The sequence below is a fragment of the Chiloscyllium plagiosum genome, chromosome 9 (assembly GCF_004010195.1).
Source record: "Chiloscyllium plagiosum isolate BGI_BamShark_2017 chromosome 9, ASM401019v2, whole genome shotgun sequence".
Lineage (NCBI taxonomy): Eukaryota > Metazoa > Chordata > Chondrichthyes > Orectolobiformes > Hemiscylliidae > Chiloscyllium > Chiloscyllium plagiosum.
Window position 1 is genome coordinate 3,759,889 of NC_057718.1, and position 21,222 is coordinate 3,781,110.

The 21,222-nt window shown below is 43.1% G+C and overlaps 1 protein-coding gene across 1 annotated transcript in view; it reads left to right on the forward strand.

Annotated features, from left to right (window-relative positions):
* Nucleotides 1–281: 281 nt before the first annotated feature.
* Nucleotides 282–21,222, forward strand: part of LOC122553153 (basement membrane-specific heparan sulfate proteoglycan core protein-like) — a 45,800-nt gene continuing 24,859 nt past the window's right edge. Inside the window, exons 1-3 of the mRNA XM_043696741.1 lie at nt 282–546; nt 2,991–3,335; nt 9,372–9,716. Of these exons, the coding sequence (XP_043552676.1) occupies nt 282–546; nt 2,991–3,335; nt 9,372–9,716 (955 nt within the window). The remainder of the gene's footprint in view (nt 547–2,990; nt 3,336–9,371; nt 9,717–21,222) is intronic.

Genomic DNA, 21,222 nt, shown 5'->3' on the forward strand with positions numbered 1-21,222 from the left:
GTTTGTTTAATAATTTTTATTTATGCTGATGGATTTTATTTGATATGAATCAGTCACAAATGCGGCTCCCTGAATTAGTATAACAAAGTGTTCTCTCTATTTCACTGAAAATTCCTACCGCCCTGTTAGATCCTTTCAATACGGCAGTACAGAGAATCTACTCTTGTGGGAATAAACATATTGTAATCTTTTTTTTTAAAGCTATCACTGGTCCAGTCCTTCTCCAATCTCCAAGCCTGGAACTTGTCACCGAGAGTCACACGGCTGAGTTACAGTGCACCATGAGGAACACCACAGTGACACACACCGATGTTCAGTGGTACCAACTGTCCCCAGAGCAAATTATGAAGCAGGTTTTAACACATACAGGAAATGGCTCCACACAACGGAGCCCAGGATTCACTGAGCGATTCCAGCCTTTCAGAGACCCCTCCAATATCAGCTTCATTCTGACCATCACAAACGTTCAGCCCAATGACACTGGGGTCTATTACTGCTCTGTCTGGGGAAAGATCTATGGAAGTGGAAGCCAGCTCATTGTAGACAGTAAGTAGAGTTTACATGACAATCACTTCCAAAAATAACATCTTGCCCAATGAATGAATTGGAGATCAGTTTGTGATCAAGAAGATTGAGGTGGTAATGGACAGTGATCTTGGGGATGGATTCACTGTGGGGAAGAACCTGAGCTCAGGTTCAATGTTGGTGGGTGGTGGAGAGAAAGGGTATATTTTTGTGACAATGGGAGGAGGATTTTATGGGAAATGTGGAGTTTTATCCTGGAGATTGAGTGATATTAATTCCATTCAATTCACAAGGGTGTCAGTGCCATCAGGCTGGGTGAGCAGAGTCAGCGAGATTGCTCTGTGAGGTGCCACATCTGCAAGGGAACCTCCCAGGGATTGGGAATGGACCATAGAGCACAAAGGAGCACACATATCTCTCTTCATTCCAGAGACAATTGGTTCAATCCAGTTCAAAGAGAACCACTCCACATTGAGCATGGGGAAAGGGTACGCGCTTGGTCTCCATGAGCTCCCACAGCTGAGACTGGCATTGAAGCTGAGATGTTGGCATTATTCTACATTAGACTTCAGCCATTCGAGACGTCAACTAGGGAAGAGTGATCATAATATTCTGGGAGTTCCTACGATATTTACCTGGAGCTTCGGGTTGAATATTGCTCAGAGTATGGTTTCAGTCCCCATCCTGGCTCAGGTAGTTCCTGGGCTTTCTCTTCTACTTGACCCATTGGGTGAGAATGGGCAGCCAATAGCAGATCAGATGTAATGCAGAGAGATGTGAGGATACTTGTATTGAATGGAGAAATAAGAGCAGTTAAGATAATTTTATTTAAAAGTGCAATTCTAAATGGTATGCTGAAGCAGTCAGAGCTGGGAGTTTACTCTTTCATTGAAAAACGTTATTGAATGTATAAGAACCATTACTTAATGTTATGTTGCAAAAATAAAACACTAATTTCACCCAATTCACATGAAGCTGAAGAAAGTCTGAGATGTCAGCACTTCTAACTTCTGATATGATTTCCTTGCCGCACTGGAATGGTCTTTCTTCCAGGTTTTATTTCTGCAAACAGCATGAATTATTTCTGCAGAGCTGTGTCGCCCTGTCTGTACTGAATGTATGTTTGAGATTAATGGGATATGGTTTTATCCCAACTAAAATGTAATTGCCAATGTTGTGAAGTTGAAGACATACACTGTAACTTTAAGACAGAGTGAATGATGTTCTGAAGTGAGAGCTTACAGAGCTGACAGAAACAGTTCTTGGAGTTATGTCAACCCCAATAGGCTTGATACAGAAGGGTATTTTCTTTAATGTGTGTGTTATGTCAAGAAATACTGTTGTGATTGCTAAAGTATTGTATTTCATTGTGTGTTTCTCAGTCTTAAAAATAGTGCTTTTATGAATATAGCTTGGTACATTATATTCTTTTTCAGTTCTATTCACACAAAAAACACTTCATAAAAATCTCAAAAAATCTTTTCCTCCTGTTGAAACCAAGTCTGCTGCATTGTGTGTATTTTTTCTCAGTGGAACACTTGCTAGTTTGAAACAAAAAAGAATCCAAGCCAGATTTCAGTCTGGAATCAAATTTGTCCAAAATTAACATCAACTGGGACCATAACAACACCAGTCAAAGTGATTGGGAATGTTCCCCTTGGAGAAGGAAAAGCTGAAAAGAGATTTGATCCAAATGTCCCATCCATCCAGGGAACATTCTGGTCTTAGATGATAACAAGTGTATCCTGGGCCAGAGATGGACGGTGGGATTGAGTGGGACAGGCACTTTAAGAGCTGTTGCAAGATACATGCATCTGAGAAACTGGGTTCCAGTTCTGTCAGCAGCTCCTGGGCACATGGAGACATGGGATCAGTTAGCAATTAGGAGATCCACAGTGCCAGGGATACCCAGTCCCAATGAATACACAGGGAACTGTGTACATGCCAGTGGGAGGATTGCAAGGGGTCAGACTCAGGGAAAGGTGATCATTCCGAGGAAAGCAGTGAGTGGGATGAGGAGGGAATGTGGGATATTTCCTGAAGATGCTGCAGTTTCTGACCAATGAGTGGGTCACCAGATAGGGCTGGGGTCAGGGAGAAGAGACCGGGAGACGTGAGGAGCTTGGAGCATCTGGTGGGGGCACAGGATGTGGGGAAGGGGTGGGGGCAGGGGATCAGGACAGGGAGTGGGAAGAGCCTGAGGCTGGGAGCTGTAATCAGGAGCTGCCCTTTATTCAGGCAACATCACTGTACACTCTGACCCTGTTGCTCTTCTTGAAATATTTACACAAAAGTTATTAAAGTTATTTAATTACACAAACATGGTTGGTTTGATCTGCTCCAGTTTCATTGATTCAATTTTTAACCAGATCCATATTTAATGCAGAACGTGTTCCCTTTGAACATTGTGGCACATTGTGACCTGAACAAATGATTCTTATATTCTTGATGTTTTTCCTCAAAAGGTGCATCTGGTCCAGTCCCTCTCCAGTCTCTGATAGTGGAACGTGTCACCGAGGGTCACACTGCCCAGTTACAGTGCACCATGAGGAATGCCACAGTGACACACACCGATGTTCGCTGGTACAGACAAGAACCAGGGAGTCATGTGACGTGGTTATCCACACGTGAAAGAAAGTATTCCACACAATGGAACACAGGGCTCACTACTCGAATCTCATTTTCCAGAGACAACTCCAGTAACAGCTTCATTCTGACCATCACAAATGTACAGCCCAATGACACTGGGATCTATTACTGCACAGTGCAGGGAAGGATCGAAGACAGAGGAAGCCTGCTCATTGTAAACAGTAAGTAGAGTTTACATGACAATTTTCTTCCAGCAATGGCCTTTTTCCAAATGAATGAATAGGGGTGCCTTTGCAATCAGGATAATTGAGGAAGTGATGGAGAGTGATTCAGGGATGGATTCACTGCAGGGAGGAAGGTCAGCTCAGGTTCGGTCATTCCCCAAAGTTGCCCCTCGCTGGGTGTAGCCTCAGGAGTATCTATGAGGGTGAGTACAGTGTGGCTGTTCGCTGAGCTGAAGGGGATGTTTCATCTTCACTGAGTCCTCATGTTGGACAGACATTTGGAGAAAGTGGGAACAGCCTTGTGATGATTGGAGGAGGTGGAGTGAAACAGTGCAGTGATGGGGGAGATGGAAATGTTGACCAGGTTTCTGAGGGTGAAATGATGAATGTAAGGTGTTCAGGAATGGTGCCCTGGGGACAGCACTGAGATGATCAGAGTCTGGAGGAGAAACCACTGGTGCTGGGAGGAAGCTGATGAGAAAAGCAGTCAGAGGGGGACATAGAGAGAGCAGTGCCAGGTGCTGCAATGTGTGTCTGAGATTTTCCAACAGAATGTGGACTCAATGTTTCTCAAAGGAGTGGAGAGTTGCGAGAGTAAGTAGGGGGAGAGACAGTGAGATGCACAGTCACACGAAGATCAGTTGTGATGCTGATTAGTGGTGGCTCAGTGTTGGGGCTGGGAGTGAATCTGGATTCCAGGATCTGGAACAGGGAGTAGGCAGGAGCTGGCTCCCCATTGTAAGAGGAAAGAGGCAGTCGGATGGTTGGTCTGGATTGTGGGGACAGAGGGACTCTGTGTGGTGCTGCTAATTGGCCTGGGAAGGAGCATTGTTGATGTGAGGAGCTCTGTGCTCACATTTCCCTCATACAGGCAGTCAGTGATTTGGATCAATTTTCTGACAGTTTGTTGAGTTTGCTAAGAAATAGTTTTCTCGATATGAAATATTACTGACTGAGATAAATAAAGTGTCCATCCATGATAATGGGGGATGGTTCACTAGGATCAGCTGACAAACAGGGTATTAGTGTCCAGTGTTTCAGTCTCATTAGTGATTGTAGTGTGGGTGAGGGTGGAGAGGGAGTTGAGATGGGTGTTAAGGGGGTGGTGCAGCATCCTGCTCTCTAGAGCATGGGACATGTGACAGTCCAGCCCAGGAACAGACCCTTCAGCCCATAAACTCAGTGTCAATCATGAAACCATTCTAAATGAATCCCATCTGCCCACACATGGTCCATATCCCTCTATTCCGTCCCTGTGTATGTGTCTGCATAAATGTCTCTTAAGTGCAACTGTTGAATCTATTTCTACCACATCCCCTGGCAGTGCAGTCCAGACATCTGCCACTCTCTGTGTAATAAACTTCCCTCACACATCTTCTTTAAGTTTCACCCCCTTCACCTTAAACCTACACGCCACCTGTGTTTGACATTTTCACCCTGAGAAAAACACTCTGACTATCCATCCTATCCATGTCTCTCATAGTTTTATAAACTTCTACCAGGTCGTCCCTCAGTCTCTGATTCTCTTGTGAAAACAATCCAAGTTTGTCCACCCTCTCCTTATAGACTCATGCACTCCAATCCAGGTAGCATCCTGGTAATCCTCTTTTGCACCCTCTCCAATGTATCCACATGCTTTCAATAGTGTGGTGACCATGATTGCACACAATACTCCAAATGTGGCTGAACGAAAGTGCTATACAGCTGGAAATTGACATGCCAATTTTCATCCTCAATGCACCATCCAATGCAGCCAAGCATGCCATCTCCCTTCTTTACCATCTTAGCCACTTGTATTGCCACTTTCAGGGAGCTATGGACTTGCATCCCAAGATCCTTCTAGATATCAATGCTCCTGCGGGTCCTGCTATTTATTTAGTCTTTCTTCTCGCATTTGACCTCCCAAAATGCATCACTTCACACTTGTCCAGCTGAAACTCCATTTGCCATTTCACCAGACAACTTTCCAATTTATCAAAATCCCACTATATCCTTTGGCAACCTTCTTCACCATCCACTACTCCACCAATTATTATGTCATCTGCAAACCTACTGAAACATAGAAAATAGGAGCAGGAGTAGGCCTTTCAGCCCTTCGAGCCTACACCAGCATTCAAAAAGATCATAGCTGATAATACAATCTCAGTATCTCATTCCTGCTTTATCTCCAGACCCTTTATTCTTTTAGCTGTAGGCCACGTCCAGTTCCCTCTTGAATATATCTGGCCCCAACAGTTTCCTGAGGGAGATAATTCCACAGTTTCACAATTCTGAGTGAAGAAATGCTTCCTCATCCTTGTTCTGAATGGTTTACCCCTTATTCTTAGACTGTGACCCCAGTTCTGAAATTCCCCAACATTCGGAACATACTTTCCACATCTAGCCTGTCCATCCCATCAGGATTTTATATGTTTCTGTGAGATCCCCCTTCATTCATCTAAATTCCAGTGAGTACAAGCCTAGTTGATCCAGTCTTTCCTCATATGTCACTCCTGCCATCCCAGGAATCAGTCTGGTGAACCTTCACTGGGCACCCTCAAAAGCAAGAATGTCCTTCTCAGACTAGAAGAACAAACCTGCACACAATACTCAAGGCATGGCCTCACCAAGGCCCTGTGTAACTGCAGCAAGACATCCTTACTCCGATACTCAAATCCTCTCACTATGAAGGCCAGCATGCCATTAGCTTTCCTCACTGCCTGCTGTACCTGTGTGCCAACCTTCAATGACTGTTCCACCATGACACCCAGGTCTCATTGCACCTCACCTCTTCCTAAACTGCCACCATTCAGATCAGAATCTGCCTTCCTGTTTTTACAACCAAAGTGGATAACCCCACATTTATCCACATTATATTACATTTGTCCACTCTGGCAGTCTGTCCAAAGCACCCTGCAGCCTTTTAGTATCCTCATCACAGCACACCCTGCCACCCAGCTTAGTGTCATCTGCGCAGTTGGAGATATTGCATTCAATTTCTTCGTCCAAATCGTTAATGTGTATTGTGAACAGCTGGGGTCTCAGCACTGAATCCTGCGTTATCCCACTCAGCAATGCCTGCCATTCTGATAAGGACCTCTTTATTCCAACTCTTTGCTTCCTGTCTGTCAATCAGTTTTCTATCCATGTAGATACATTCCTTTTAATACCATGAGCTTTAACTTTCCTGACTAATCTTATGTCTGGAATCTTGTCAAATCCTTCTGAAAGTCCAGACACACATTTATGGCTTCACCCTTGTCCACTCTACTGGTTACATCCTCTATAAAAGTCCAGGAGATTTGCCAAGCATGATTTCCTTTTAATGAATCCACACTGACTGGGACCGATTCTGTTACTACTTCCCAAATGCTCAATTAGTCCATCCTTAATGATTGACTCCAGCAATTTCAACACCACCAATGTCAAGCTGACTGGCCTATAATTCCCCATTGACTTCCCCCAACAACATCAGTTGTTTTAGTTGAGCCAGGATTGAATCTTTTAGTGTCCACAGTCAGGTCTGGTCAGCGGTGGGACCAGAAGGGTTTCCAGAAAGTTTATAAATGAGAACGGACTCTTGCAGTGACAGTATCATCAGTGGATTCATCTGGCAGCATGAGGTAGCTCAAGGCATCATGTTTGCCACTTGGCCTTCTGGACAGTTTTCTGTCACCAAGCACCCCCTTTATTTAGTATGTGACACTGATCCAGCTCCCTCGGAGCCAGCTCTCAGAGCAGACAGAACCCCTGACACTCCTGTTCATATCTGTCAGCCAGAGCTTCCTGACTGGAACAGATTAATAGCCCCAGTCAGGGAACTCATATTCCATGAGGTTTACCTGGCTGACCGTGTTACAATCCTGACACAGGGTCCCACCATTAAGTGTATAGCTCCTGCCCTGGTTTGCCTTACCAATATACAACACATCACATTTGTCTAAATTGACTCCATCTACTAATCCTTGGCCCATTGGCCCATCTGATCATGGTCCAATTGGATACTAAGATAAACGTCTTCACTGTCCACTGTTTTGGTATCATCTGCAAACTTACTGACCAAACCATTGACACTCATACCCAATTCATTTATATAAATGATGAAAAGAAGTGGATTCAACACCGATCCATGTGGAACACTGTTGGGCACAGGCCACCAGTCTAAAAAGCACCCCTCCACCATCACCCTCTGTCTCCTCCATTCCAGTCAAGTTTGTATCCAATTTAGAAACTCCTCCAGATCCCATCTGATGTCACTTTACTAACCAATCTATAATGCAGATCCTTCCTCAGTATTAGCTGACTGCGAATTTATTCCATTCAAGGTCTTCTTTCTGATCCTCAACGGGGAACATCATCACAAATCCTCCCTCTGAATTATCTTCACCTTCCAGGAGAGTTTCAGCTCCCCTTTCATTTGTTTGTGGTGTCACATCAACCCTTACTGACCGATTTTCTTTACTCAGTGCTCTGGTTCCCACACACGACTGATAGATCCCAGAAATCTGTTCCTGCAAGTGTTCTGTTTCTTCAACAAAAGAACCAGGAGCAGGAGTCGGCCATCTGGTCCTTCGAGCCTGCTCCGCCACTCAATAAGATCATGACTGATCTTTTCATGGCCTCAGCTCCACTTACCCACCCTCCAAACATAACCCTTAATTCCTTTCCTGACCAAAAAGTTATCTATCTTAGGTTTAAAAACATTCAACGAGGAAGCCTCAACTTCTTTACTGTGCAGGAAATTTCACAGATTCACCACCCTCCACAATTCAGTCAAAACTTTGCTCCCCCTAATTTTGAGGCTGCGCCCTCTTGACCTAGTTTGAGCCACCAATGGAAACATCCTCTCTACTTTGATCTATTTTCTTCATAATTTTATTCTTCCACAAGATTCCCTCTCATTCTTCTAAATTCCAATGAATATAATCCCAGTCTACACAATCTCATAAGTCAACCGCCTCAATTCCAGAATCATCCTCGTGAACCTCCTCTGCACCCAGTCTCGCCCCAGTGCAGCCTTTCAACTTCCTTTGGACATTTTATGTTTGTGGGCGAAGTTGCGAGCTTTCCAGCCAAGCCATTTCCCTGAAGGAATGTGCCCGTATTTCAGGGTGGGAGACCGGTGGCAGGATTGGGGCCCTGGCTGATATCTTTGCACCATCGCTTGCCAAGGCTGAGGTTCTGGAAGATTGGAGGGTAGCAAATGGTGTGTCCTTATTCAAGGAGGGCTGCAAAGAGAAACCTGGGAACTATCGACCAGTTAAGCCTAACATCTGGGGGAGGCAGGTTACTTGAGAAGATTCTGAGGGATAAGATGTACATACATCTGGAAAGACAGGGTTTGATTAGGAGTAGTCAGCATGGGTTTGTGCATGGGAGATCATGCCTTACAAATTTATTTGAGTTCCTTGACGAAGTGACCAGAAAGGTTGATGAGGGCAGGGGGTTAGATGTAATCTATATGGATTTTAGTAAGGCCTTCAAGAAGGTTCCACATGAGAGGCTGCTCCAGAAGTTTAGACAACATGGAATTATTATTGTCGCTATTGCTGGGGGTGAGCTGCATTCTTGAACTACTGTGGTCCATGTCCTGCACATAGACCCATTATGCTCTGAGGGAGAGAATTCCAGCATTTTGACCAGCAGCACTGAAGGAACGGTGATATATTTTCAAGTCAGAATGGTGAGTGGCTTGGAGGGGACCTTGCAGGTGGTGGAGTTCCCATGTATCTGCTGCCCTTGCCCTTCCAGATGGAAGTGAATGTGGGTTTTGATCGTGCTGCAGAAGACATTGATGTATCCAAAATGTCGAAGAGATTTTCAACAGAATTAAGAAATATTATTTCACACACTGTTTATTTAATTATATCTGTTTATGTGGACGGATTTTATTTGATATAATTCAGTCACAAATGCAGCTCTATGGATTAGTATAACAACGTGTTCTCACAATTTAATTGAAAATTCCTACCACTCTGCCAGATCCTTTCAATATGGTAGTACAGGGAATCTGCTCTTGTGGGAATAAACATCTTGTTTTCTTTTTCTTTAAAGGTATCAATGGTCCTGTCGTTCTCCAATCTCCGTGTCTGGAACGTGTCATTGAGGGTCACACTGCCCGGTTACAGTGCACCATGAGGAACGCTGTAGTGACACACAACGATGTTCACTGGTACCGACTGTCCGCAGACCAAATTATGGAGCGGGTTTTAACACATCCAGGAAGTGGCTCCACACAACGGAGCCCAGGGTTCACTGAGCGATTCCAGCCTTTCAGAGACGCCTCCAATATCAGCTTCATTCTGACCATCACAAACGTCCAGCCCAATGATACTGGGGTCTATTACTGCTCAGTCTGGGGAAAGGTCTATGGAAGTGGAAGCCAACTCATTGTAGACAGTAAGTAGAGTTGACATGACAATCACCTCCAACAATAATCTTTTGCCCAATTAATGCATTGGAGATCAGTTTGTGATCAAGAAGATTGAGTAAGTGATAGAGAGTGATCTCAGGAATGGATTCACAGTGAGGAGGAAGCTGAGCTCAGGTTCAGTGTTCTTAGGTGGTGGGGAGAAAGGGGATACTTTTGTAACAATGGGAGGAGGGTTTTGTGGAAATGTGAAGCCTTATCCTGGAGATTGTGTTATATTAATTCCATTCAACTGACAAGAGTGTCAGTGCCATTGGGCTGGATGTGCAGAGTCAGGGAGATTGCTCTGTGAGGTGCCACATCTGCAGGGGAATCTCCCAGGGATTAGGAATCAACCGTACAGGACAAAGGGGTACACACATCTCTCTCCATTTGAGAGACAATTGGTTTGATCCAGGGTAAAGGGAACCACACCGCATTGAGCACAGGGAAAGGGGAAGGGCTCGCTCTCCATGAGCTCCACAGCTGAGATTGCGATAGAATAGACAATAGAAGCTGAGATGTTGTCATTATTCTACATTATACTCCAGCCATCTGAGCCACCTGACTGGGGAAGAATGATCATAATATTCTGGGAGTTCCCAACATAATTAGCTGGAGCTTCGTGTTGAATATTGCTGAGAGCCTGGTTTCAGTCCCCATTCCTGGGGCTTTCTCTTTTACTTGTCCATTTAGGGTGAGTGGGCAGCCAATAGCAGATCAGATATAATGCAGACAGATGTGAGGATATTCAGATTGAGTGGAGAAATGAGAGCAGTGGAGACAATTTTATTTAAAAGTTTAATTCTAATGGTGTGCAGGAGCAGACAGATTTGGGAGTATACTCTTTCATTGAAATAAACCATGAAATGTTCAGAAACCATTCTGTAAAGTTTTGTAGTAAAAGTAAAGCACTAATTTTGCACAATTCACATGAAACTGAAGAAATTCTGAGATGTCAGCACATTCTGACTTCTGATGTGATATCCTTGCTGCACTGGGGTGGTCTTTCTTTCAAGCTTTTTTTTGACAAACAGCATGAACTATTTCTGCAGAACCAGGTTACCCTGTCTGTGAATAAATGTATGTTTAAGATTAATGGGAGGTATTTTAATTTCAAATACAAATGCAGATGTTGATCACATTTTCTGCTTGTTTCAAGAATCTGTCTAGCTGACAACCAATGTCAAGTTTATTGTCATTAATCAACCTGCTATTTGTTGACTTTGGATTGGAGGACAGAAAATAGACAAAATAGTGTTGATTCAGTGACAGATTTAGTATGACTTGTGATATTAGAGACTAACTGCTGATGAGAGGTGTATGGTTTCTGTTTAATTTTAATATCATTTTGCATTGAGTTTGGATTCTGAACTAGTGACATGTAGTCTTTGGGCTTTGTGTGTATGAGAGGATTTAAAGATTACAATGACAATATTGCTGGAGTGACAATCATTTTTTTCAAGAAGAAATCTATCTGACAGAAACAGTTCTTGGATTGTGAATGGGAAATTGTTTGCACTGGGTGAGCTTTTATAAGCAGACAAAGTAAACATTGAAATCATTAGGGTGCTTAGAGGTTGATGGAATTGTATTGTTTTTCAGTTCAAAGAGGCACATTTACATGGAAAGCCTGATTTTTATAATTCACCGAGTCCTGGCGTATGTTAAATATATAAAACATTTTCTTCTGATGAAAGGTGATAGTTTTGAATTGTTAAGAAGTAGGAACCTCAGTATAAGCCGCTTAATTTGAGAACTCCCCCCCCAAAAATGCCAAATTTAACCCAACTCTCTGCCATTGTTTAGTCAGTAAATCCTCTGTCTTTACTCCCTGTTACACTGAGGACTCTCTTCGTATTAAGTAGTTTAATTTGTGGTACCTGACCAAAAGTGGTTGGGACAGTGGCTCAGTGGTTAGCACTGCTGCCTTGCAGCACCAGGGACCCTGGTTCAATTCCAACCTTGTGTGGCTGTCTGTGTGGCGTTTGCACATTCTCCCTGTATCTGCATCTATTTCCTCTAATATTCCAAAGATGTGCAGGTTTGGTGAATTGACCATGCTAAAGTGTTCAGGGATGTGTAGGTTTAATGCATTAGTCTGGGATAAATATAAGATAAGGTCTGGTTGGTTACTCTTCAGAGGGTCATTATGGACTTGTTGGGCTGAAGTTTCTGTTTCCACACTGCAGGGATTCTATAAAGCATTTTGTAAGTTCAAATGCACGATCGACTGGATACCCTTTATCTATGCTGTTTCTCACCTCATCAAAAAATTCCAATAAATTTGTCCAGCATTATTTATTTTTCACGACGTCATGCTGACTCTGCTGGATCATACGAGACATTTCTAAATGTTTTGCCAATACCATCATCATCATCACCATTTTCATTACTATTATCACCACTGTCATTGTGAATATTATTGTTGCTTATTACTAGTGGTGATCTGCCTTCTTGAATTTCTGCAGTCCATGTGCTGTAGGTAGATCCACAGTGCCCTGATGGAGGGAATTCCGGGATTTAGAACATAGAAAAGTATAGAACAGGCCCTTCGGCCCATGATGTTGTGCCGAGGATCAATCCTAATGTAAAATAAAATAACCAAACTATGCACCCCTCAATTCACTGCTGTCCATGTGCATGTCCAACATTGGCTTAAATGTCCCTAATGACTCAGCTTCTACCACCACTGGCAACGCATTCCATGCATTCACAATTCTCTGCATAAAGAACTTACCTCTGACGTTCCCTCTATACCTTTCTCCTAATATCTTAAAACTATGATTCCTTGTGCCAGTCAATCCTGCCCTGGGGATAAGTCTCTGGCTGTTGACTCTATCCATGCCTCTCATTACCTTGTCTACCTCAATCAGGTCACCTCTTTTCCTCCTTCTCTCCAGAGAGAAAAGTCAGAGCTTAGTCAACCTCTCTTCATAAGGCATGCCCTCCAGTCCAGGCAGCACCCTGGTAAACCTTCTTTGCACCCCCTCTCCAAAACCTCTGTATCTTTCCTATAGTAGGGTGACCAGAACTGGACACAGTATTCCAATTGTGGTCTCACCAAGGACTTGTAGAACTGCAGCTCTATCACTCTATCCCCTTGTAAATGAAAACCAAAACAGCATATGATTTCTTAACAACCGTATTCACTTGGATGGCAACTTTGACGGATCAATGTACTTGAACACCAAGATCCCTCTGTTCCTCTACACTGCCAAGAATCCTGTCTTTAATCCTATATTCAGCATTTGAGATTGACCTTCCAAAATGCATTACTTCACATTTATCCAGGTTGAACTCCATCTGCCATTTCTCAGCCCAGCCCTGCATGCTGCCTATGTTGCGCTACAGCCTGCAATATCCCTCGATATTATCAACGGCACTTCCAACCTTTGTGTCATCGGCAAATTTACTTACCCAACCCTCGACGGCCTCATCCATGTTATTTATAAAAACTACAAAGAGCAGAAGCCAAAGAAGAGACCCCTGCGGGACCCCACTCAGCACTGACCTCCAGGCAGAATACTTTCCATCTACAACCACTCTCAGCCTTCTGTCAGCCAACCAATTCTGAATCCAGATAGCTAAATCCCCCTGTATCCCATACCTCCTGACTTTATGAATGAGCCTACCATGGGGAACCTTATCAAATGCCTTGCTGAAGTCCATATACACCACATCCAGTGCTTGACCTTCGTTGACCTGTCTTGTCACCACCTCCAAGAACTCAATAAGAATAATGAGGCATGACCTGTCCCTCAGAAAGCCATGCTGACTGCCTTTAATCATGCTTTGCGTTTACAAATAGTCATAAATCCTATCCCTCAGAATTCTTTCCAAAATCTTGCTGACCACAGACATAAGACTGACTGGTCTGTAATTGCCAGGGATTTCCCTATTACACTTCTTGAATAGAGGAACAACATTTGCGTCCTTCCAATCCTCTGGTACGACTCCTGTGGAGAGTGAGGAGGCAAAGATCTTTGTCAGTGGCTTAGCAACCTCCTTTCTCGCTTCCCAGAGCAGCCTAGGATAAATCTGGTCTGACCCTGGGGACTTATCAATCTTAATGTTTGCCAAAATTTCCAGCACATCGACTTCATGAATCTTGATCTGCTCAAGCCTGTATCGCAGCTCCTCAAAGTTCTCATTCACAACAAAATCCCTTTCTTTAATTAAAATTGAAGCAAAAATTTCATTTAGGGCTTCCCCTATCTGCTCAGACTCTATGCACAAGTTGAGGAGAAAGTGAGGACTGCAGATGCTGGAGATCAGAGCTGAAAATGTGTTGCTGGAAAAGCGCAGCAGGTCAGGCAGCATCCAGGGAACAGGAGAATCGACGTTTCGGGCATAAGCCCTTCCTGAAGAAGGGCTTATGCCCGAAACGTCGATTCTCCTGTCCCTGGATGCTGCCTGACCTGCTGCGCTTTTCCAGCAACACATTTTCAGCTCTATGCACAAGTTCCCTATGCTATCCCTGATTAGTCCTACTTTCTCCCTGATCATTCTCTTATTCCTCACATATGAGTAAAATGCCTTTGGGTTCTCCCTAATCTTTCCCGCCAAGCCTTTTTTTGTGCCACTTCTTGGCTGTCCTCAGTCCATTTCTGAACTCCTTTCTAGCAAGCCTGTAATCCTCTAAAGATGTGCTAGATCCTTGCCTCCTCCACCTTACATTAGTTGCCTTCTTCTGTTTGACGAGAAGCTCCTCTGTTCTCATCATCCAAGGGTCCTTAAGCTTACCCCTTCTTACCTGTCTCAGAGGAAGAAATTTGTGCATCACTCACAACAACTGCTCCTCACACAGTCTCCACATGTCTGCTGCGCCCTTTCTGTGGAGCAATTGCTCCCAGTCTGGGCTTCCCAACTCCTGTCTGATAGCGTCGTAATTTCCTTTTCCCCAATTAAATATCTTCCCTTAGTAACTGCTCCTTTCCCTCTTCAAGGCTATGGTAAATGTGAGGTAGTTGTGTTCACTGTCACCAAAGTGTTCTCCCACCGCAAGATCTAACAGCTATCCTGGCTCATTGCCGAACACCAAATCCAAAATGGCCTCTCCCCTTGTTGGTCTGTCGACATACTGAGTAAGGAAACCCTCCTGAACACACCTGACAAAAACGGCTCCATCCAAACTATCTGCACTATGGAGGTTCCAGGCAATATTCGGAAAGTTGAAATCACCCATAACAACCCTGCTACATCTGCATTTTTCCAAAATCTGCCAGCCTATGAGTTCTTCAATCTCTCTACTGCTATTAGGGGTCTGTAGAAAACCCCCAATGAGGTAGTTGCTCCCCTGCTGTTCCTAAGTTCCACCCATACTGACTCAGTAGATAAACCTTCCTCAACAGCCTTTGTTTCTGTAGCTGTGATGCACTCTTTGATTCGCAATGCTACACCCCCTCCTCTTTTTCCACCCTCTCTGTATTTTTTGAATGTTCTAAACCCTGGAACATCTAGCCGCCATTCCTGCCCCGATGAAACCCATGTCTCCATTATGGCCACAGCATCATAGCCCCAAGTACTGATCCATGCTCTAAGTTCATCACTTTTATTTCTGACAATCTTTGCGTTAAAGCAGACACACTTTAACCGATCACTTTGTTTCATCATAGATTCACTACATGCTGTCACTGCCCCGTCTACAACCGACCTCCTTGCAGATATGTAGGTCTGATTCCCACCCCCTTGCCAAACTAGTTTAAACCCTCCCAAACCCACGAGCAAATCTCCCACCCAGGTCATTTGTGCCCCTCCAGTTCAGGTGCAACCGTCCTTCATGTACAGGTCCCACATTTGCCAGAAGGCATCCCAATGGTCTAGGTATCTGAAGCCTTCCCTCCTGCACCAGCCTCACAGCCATGTGTTAAGCTGCATTCGCTGACTGTTCCACACCTCACTATCTTGTGACACTGGCAGCAAACCTGAGATCATTACTCTACTCGTCCTGCTCTTCAGCCTCCAACCTAGCTCTCTGTAGTCACTTTTCAGATCCTCAATCCCTTTCCTGGCTATATCATTGGTGCCAATATGTACCACAATTTCTGGCTGCTCACCCTCCCCCTTCAGAATCCTGTAAAACTGATCAGCGACATCCCGATCGGAATTAACCCAGTCAATCGGGATCGATTTTGACACAGTGACCATTACAGATGAAGTAACTCCACAGAAGCTGGTATCTCATCACCAAGTCACCCTTCATTTACATGTGCAGATTCCTTGACACTGATCCATCTCCCTCAGAGCCAGCTCTCAGAATGATCATGTGATGATGATGCTCCTTTAGCAGGTTTTGTTGTTCTTGGACCTGTTTTTCGCAGACATCGTAAAGACACAATATCTGAAAAGTCTGGGCTTGGATGGGTTTTAGGGACAGTTTAATTATAGCTAACAGATACTGCCTCAGACAAAAGGCTTTTATGTTTAAAACATAAACACTGGTACAATGAAAGGAGAATGGCCAGTTCTCCCAGCTCAGCTAACTCTGGTTTGGTTTGGTTTTGGCAGTCTGGCTATTCACTGAAAGCAGTCATGCAATTGTAAAACCTGTTGGATCCAAAGACGCAGGTCCATGCGGATCCTCTTTCTGACTTCTCTGAGACGCCGTGTTTGATTTTACCTTTTGTGCCAAGAGGTGTTTATGGAGATTATTGCAAATATTTGGAACAGCATCATTAAGTTGGGATAATCTGCTGGGTTTTTGGACAAGCTACGTTATTCTGTATTCTGTTCTGTTTTGTTTGTGTTTCATTCGATAATCTTGTGAATAAATTCTGTTTTGTTTAAAACAACTTGGTTTGACGAACTGCATCCCTTCTGGAATATCCATGTCACACCTGCCTAAAACAATGAGCAAGGTTAGGGTCTGGCCCACTTTCTTGAAATGTTTTGAGGGTGTCTGGCCTGGTCCATAGCCGATTGGGGGCTCTTTGCAGGATTTGTTATATAGGTCTGATTTGGGATTAGGGTTGTTGGACTCGAAGGCAGTGAGTGGGAGGTGTTAGTGTTCTTTGTTCCAGGTGTTGAATTTGGTTGGTTTAAACAGTGCTTGGGATAGCAATGGCTCTTTCAGTCACCAAGAGTTTTCTAGGTTTGGAAGAAGTGACCTTGGGGATTTTTAATAAATGTGGTTAAGGCCAAGCTGCTGGAATTAGCAGACAAGCTGAGGTTGGAGCTGCCTCCTTCTGTGAAGAAACGAGAGATAATTACATCAATTACTCAGCATTTACATTTGCTGGAATCTTTAGGGATGGCTAAAATTTAATTGAAAATGAGACAGCTTGAATTCTGATTAAAAGTAGAGGAAAGGTTAAAGAACAAATCACTTTAGCAGAACAATAAGAAAAAGAATGGATCACATTATTGAACAAAAAGAAGAAGAGAAGAGAGAGAAAAAGAGAGAGAAAAGGAGAGAGAAATAGAGAGGGAAGATGAAGAAATTACATGAGAAAGGGAGAGAGAGAGAAGAGAGAGGAAAGGAGAAGGAGGAAAGGAAGAAAGAGGGAGAGCTTGAACTTCAGAAACTTGCGCTAAGACAGGAAAGTGAGCTGAAAGGAATGGAGCTGAGGGCTGAAGGTAAGCTGAGTGAGGAAGAGCGTGAGAATGAGCAAACCCATGGTAGTCAAAGGCCTGGTGAGAACTGTTTAAATATATTCAAGCTTTGCCAAAATTTGACGAGAAGTATGTGGAAGTCTTTTTGAACTCATTTGAAAAGGTCGATAAACAAATGTGATGACCAGTGACCATGTGGGTTTTGTTGATCCAAACAAATTTGCAGGTAGAGAGAGTGAGGTATTCGCATCACCATCAGAGGAGCTATCTGGGGCATAAGAGGAGGTGAAGAAAGCCATCTTAGGTGCAGATGAGTTTGTGCCAGAAGCCTACAGGCAATGTTTCAGGAATGTAAGGAGGGAACATACAAACAAAGTAATTTTGAGAGGTGGATAAAGGCATTAAAAAAAGAGCAAATGTATGACTCTCTTCAAGAGACAATTATTTTGGAGGAGTTTAAAAATTCACTTCCTGAAGTAATGAGCACTCATGTGGAAGAGCAGAGAGTTAAAAAGGCAAGATAACAGCTGAATTGGCTGATGAATATGAGTTGGCCATAAATCAAAGTTTTGCTTTGAAAAGCAATTTCCATCAGTGGAGGACAGAAATTGGGGAAAAGATAAATCCTTACGTGGAAGGGAAAGGTAGATCTTGGTGATGATCATAGGGATAACTTCCCACAGGTTAAAATGGAAATCCTTGAAGGGGAATGATAAATTAAAAAGCTTCAGTATTTTCACTGCAATAAAGTAAGCCACATGAAATCACAGTGTTGGAGGGTTAGGAAAAACACTGGGAAGCCAAATATACAAAAATAGGATAAGCCAGTGACTTTGTGGTAATGGAAAGCACAGTGGAGGCTAGAAAGCTGCACCAGAATGTACAAGCTGGTTGGAGGTTAAGGAGGAAGTGCCAGATCTTCTTAACCTTATACCTGCAAAGGTAAAGTTTACCTGCATAGGACAGGAGCAGCAGGTAAAAAGGTTACGATATTAAGAGATACAGGATTCTCTCAAGCTGTGATGCTGAAAGATGAGGATATATATGTAGTTCTGAAGGACTATTGCCAGAAAAGGTGCTAGTAGCTGGAATTCAAGGTGAAACAAGAAGTGCACAATTATGTAAAGTGAGCTGAGAGTGTCCAGTGAAGAATACAGAAATCATGGTGGGAGTACTGGACAAACTCTCAGCTCTAGGAATACAATTTGTCCTTACTAATGATAAAGCTAGTTCACAGGTCGGAGTGTGACCTACGGTGATTGGACAGCCAGTAGAAACTCAAGCAACTGAATGACTGCAGGACACATATCCTGGGATTTTTCCTGACTGTGTGGAAATGAGGTCACAAAGTCACCAGTTGAAACAGAAAGAGCAAAAATTTCAGAGAAGAAACTTGAAGTGGAATTAGCAGAGACCCTGTTTGTTCAGATGGTGGACACAAACCGAGAGCAGGTAGATGATAATGCGGATATCTTTAGTTCAGATAAATGAACTGAGTTACAGCAGAAAGATGAACATTTAGAGCAATTGTATCAAAAGACATAAATAGAAAAATAATTTGAATGTATCCTTGAATGTTATGACCTTAATATGATGGCTTATTAAGGAAATGGATACCATCACGAATTCAGGCAGATGAGAAATGGGCAGAAGTTCATCAAGTCATATTGCCACTTGGTTATAGAATGGAGGTGTTGTGAGCAGCACATGAGCTGCTACTAGAGGGTCATTAAGGAGTGAGAAAACATCAAGTTAACATACAAAACATTTTTACTGGCCTGGATTGCACAAGGATCTCATTGAATTTTGCCAGGCATGTCATAAAGGTTCCTGATGAATGGTTTTTGCCCAAAACGTTGATTCTCCTGCTCCTCAGATGCTGCCTGACCTGTTGTGCTTTTCCAGAACCACACTCTCAACTCTGATCTCCAGCATCTGCAGTCCTCACTTTCTCCTATGTCATATATGTCAGGTAATCGGAAAACCACATACAATAATAAAACCCTCACCTTTAATACCTATTCCTGCATTTGAGGAAACTTTTCCAAGAGTCTTAATTGATTGCATAGGAGCCCTACCTAAAACAAAAAGTGAGAATCAGTATTTGATAACAATAATGGGTGTGTCCTCTCGATTTCCAGAGGCCATTCTATTTCACAGTATCACAGCTAAAAGGATTGTGGAGGAATTATTAAAATGTTTCATTAGTTGCGGACTTCCCACAGAGATGCAATCAGATCAGGGGTCAAACTTCATGTCTAATTTATTCAAGGAAGTTATGGACAGCTGAAGACTAAAACAATTCAAATTTACTGCATACCATCCTGCGTCGCAGGGACTGCTCGAAAGGTGTCATCAGACAATAAAAACCATGTTGAAGGCTTATAGTCAAGACTACCCAGTTGATTGGGAGAAGGGAATTCCATTTGTACTTCTTGCAATCAGAGATGCATCAAAACAATCAACCAAATTCAGATGCTTTGAATTAGATTTTGGGCATTAAGGTGAGAGGACCACTAAAATTAATGAAGGAGAAATTGTTAAGTCATAATTCAGAGACCACATATTTGGACTATGTGTCAATTTTTTGAGAATGATTAAATAGAGTGGGAGAGTTGGCGAGACAGCATTTAAAAGTATCACAGCATACAATGAAACATGAAGAAGACAAAAAAATCAAAAACGTGCAATGTTGCTGCAGGAGATAAAGTTTTACTGTAACTTCTCAGGTGAGCTGAACCTTTAAAAGCAAGGTTTAGTTGATCTTATCAAGTCAAAAGGAAATTGAATGAGCTGAACCCCCTATTTGCTCAGGACTCCAAACTGAAAGAAATCTCACAGAATGTGTCATGCAAATATGCTCAAAACGTCATTTGACAGGGAAGCAAAGAGAGAGGACAATGTGTTATTGGTTACAACACAGAGTGAAGAACCAAGTTCAGTGGCTTCTTAACTGGACATTCCTCAAATTAAATTGGACAATCAAGAAGGTGTCAAAATTTGAGATAAATTATTGTGTTACTTTCCAGAGAGAAATCAAATCGATCTGAAAGAGATATGACCGTACGGGAAGATATGTGGAAATAAGCTAGGAAGTACAAACCTAATAATGCATGATCTACCTATCACATTCTCAGCTGACTTGGCCCCAGCCCCACCCCCTCCCATTTATCTTTCAGCACTCCCAACCCACAAACCTCATTCCTGATGAAAAGCTTATGCTTGAAATGTCGATTCATCTGCTTCTCAGATGCTGCCTGACCTGCTGTGCTTTTCCAGCACCACATTCTCGACTCTGGTCTCCAGAATCGGCAGTCCTCAGATTCTCCTAATTATACATGATGTAGATATAGGAGATGCTGTTGCAAGTAAGCAACATCCTTGTTGGCCTAACCCTCTAAAGTTAGCACAGGTTGAAAAGGAGATTGAACGCATGCTCCAAAATAACGTAATCGAAGTGAGTTCCAGTGACTGGAGCTCATCCATGGTAATGGTGCCAAATGGGTACGTGTGGACGATTGCAAGGTCAATGCACTTACAAAGACTGCATATCCAATTCCACCATTGGAAGACTGTGCTGAGAAGCAACTTATATTTCTCAGTTGGACTTGCTCAGAGGTTACTGGCAAGTACTTTTGTCAGAAAGAACAAAGGTAATTTTGGCTTTCATAGCACCAAATAGACTGTATCTGTTTGTAGTCATGCCATTTGGTATGAAAAATGTTTCAGCCACATTTCAGAGACGATCCATTGCCAGATTATCTAATTGTGTCAAATATATACAGATAGAACATAGAACATAGAACATTACAGTGCAATACAGGCCCTTCAGCCCTCAATGTTGCACCGACCTGTGGAACCAATCTGAAGCCCATCTAAACAACACTATTCAATTCTCATCCATTTGCCTATCCAATGACTATTTAAATGCCCTTAAATTTG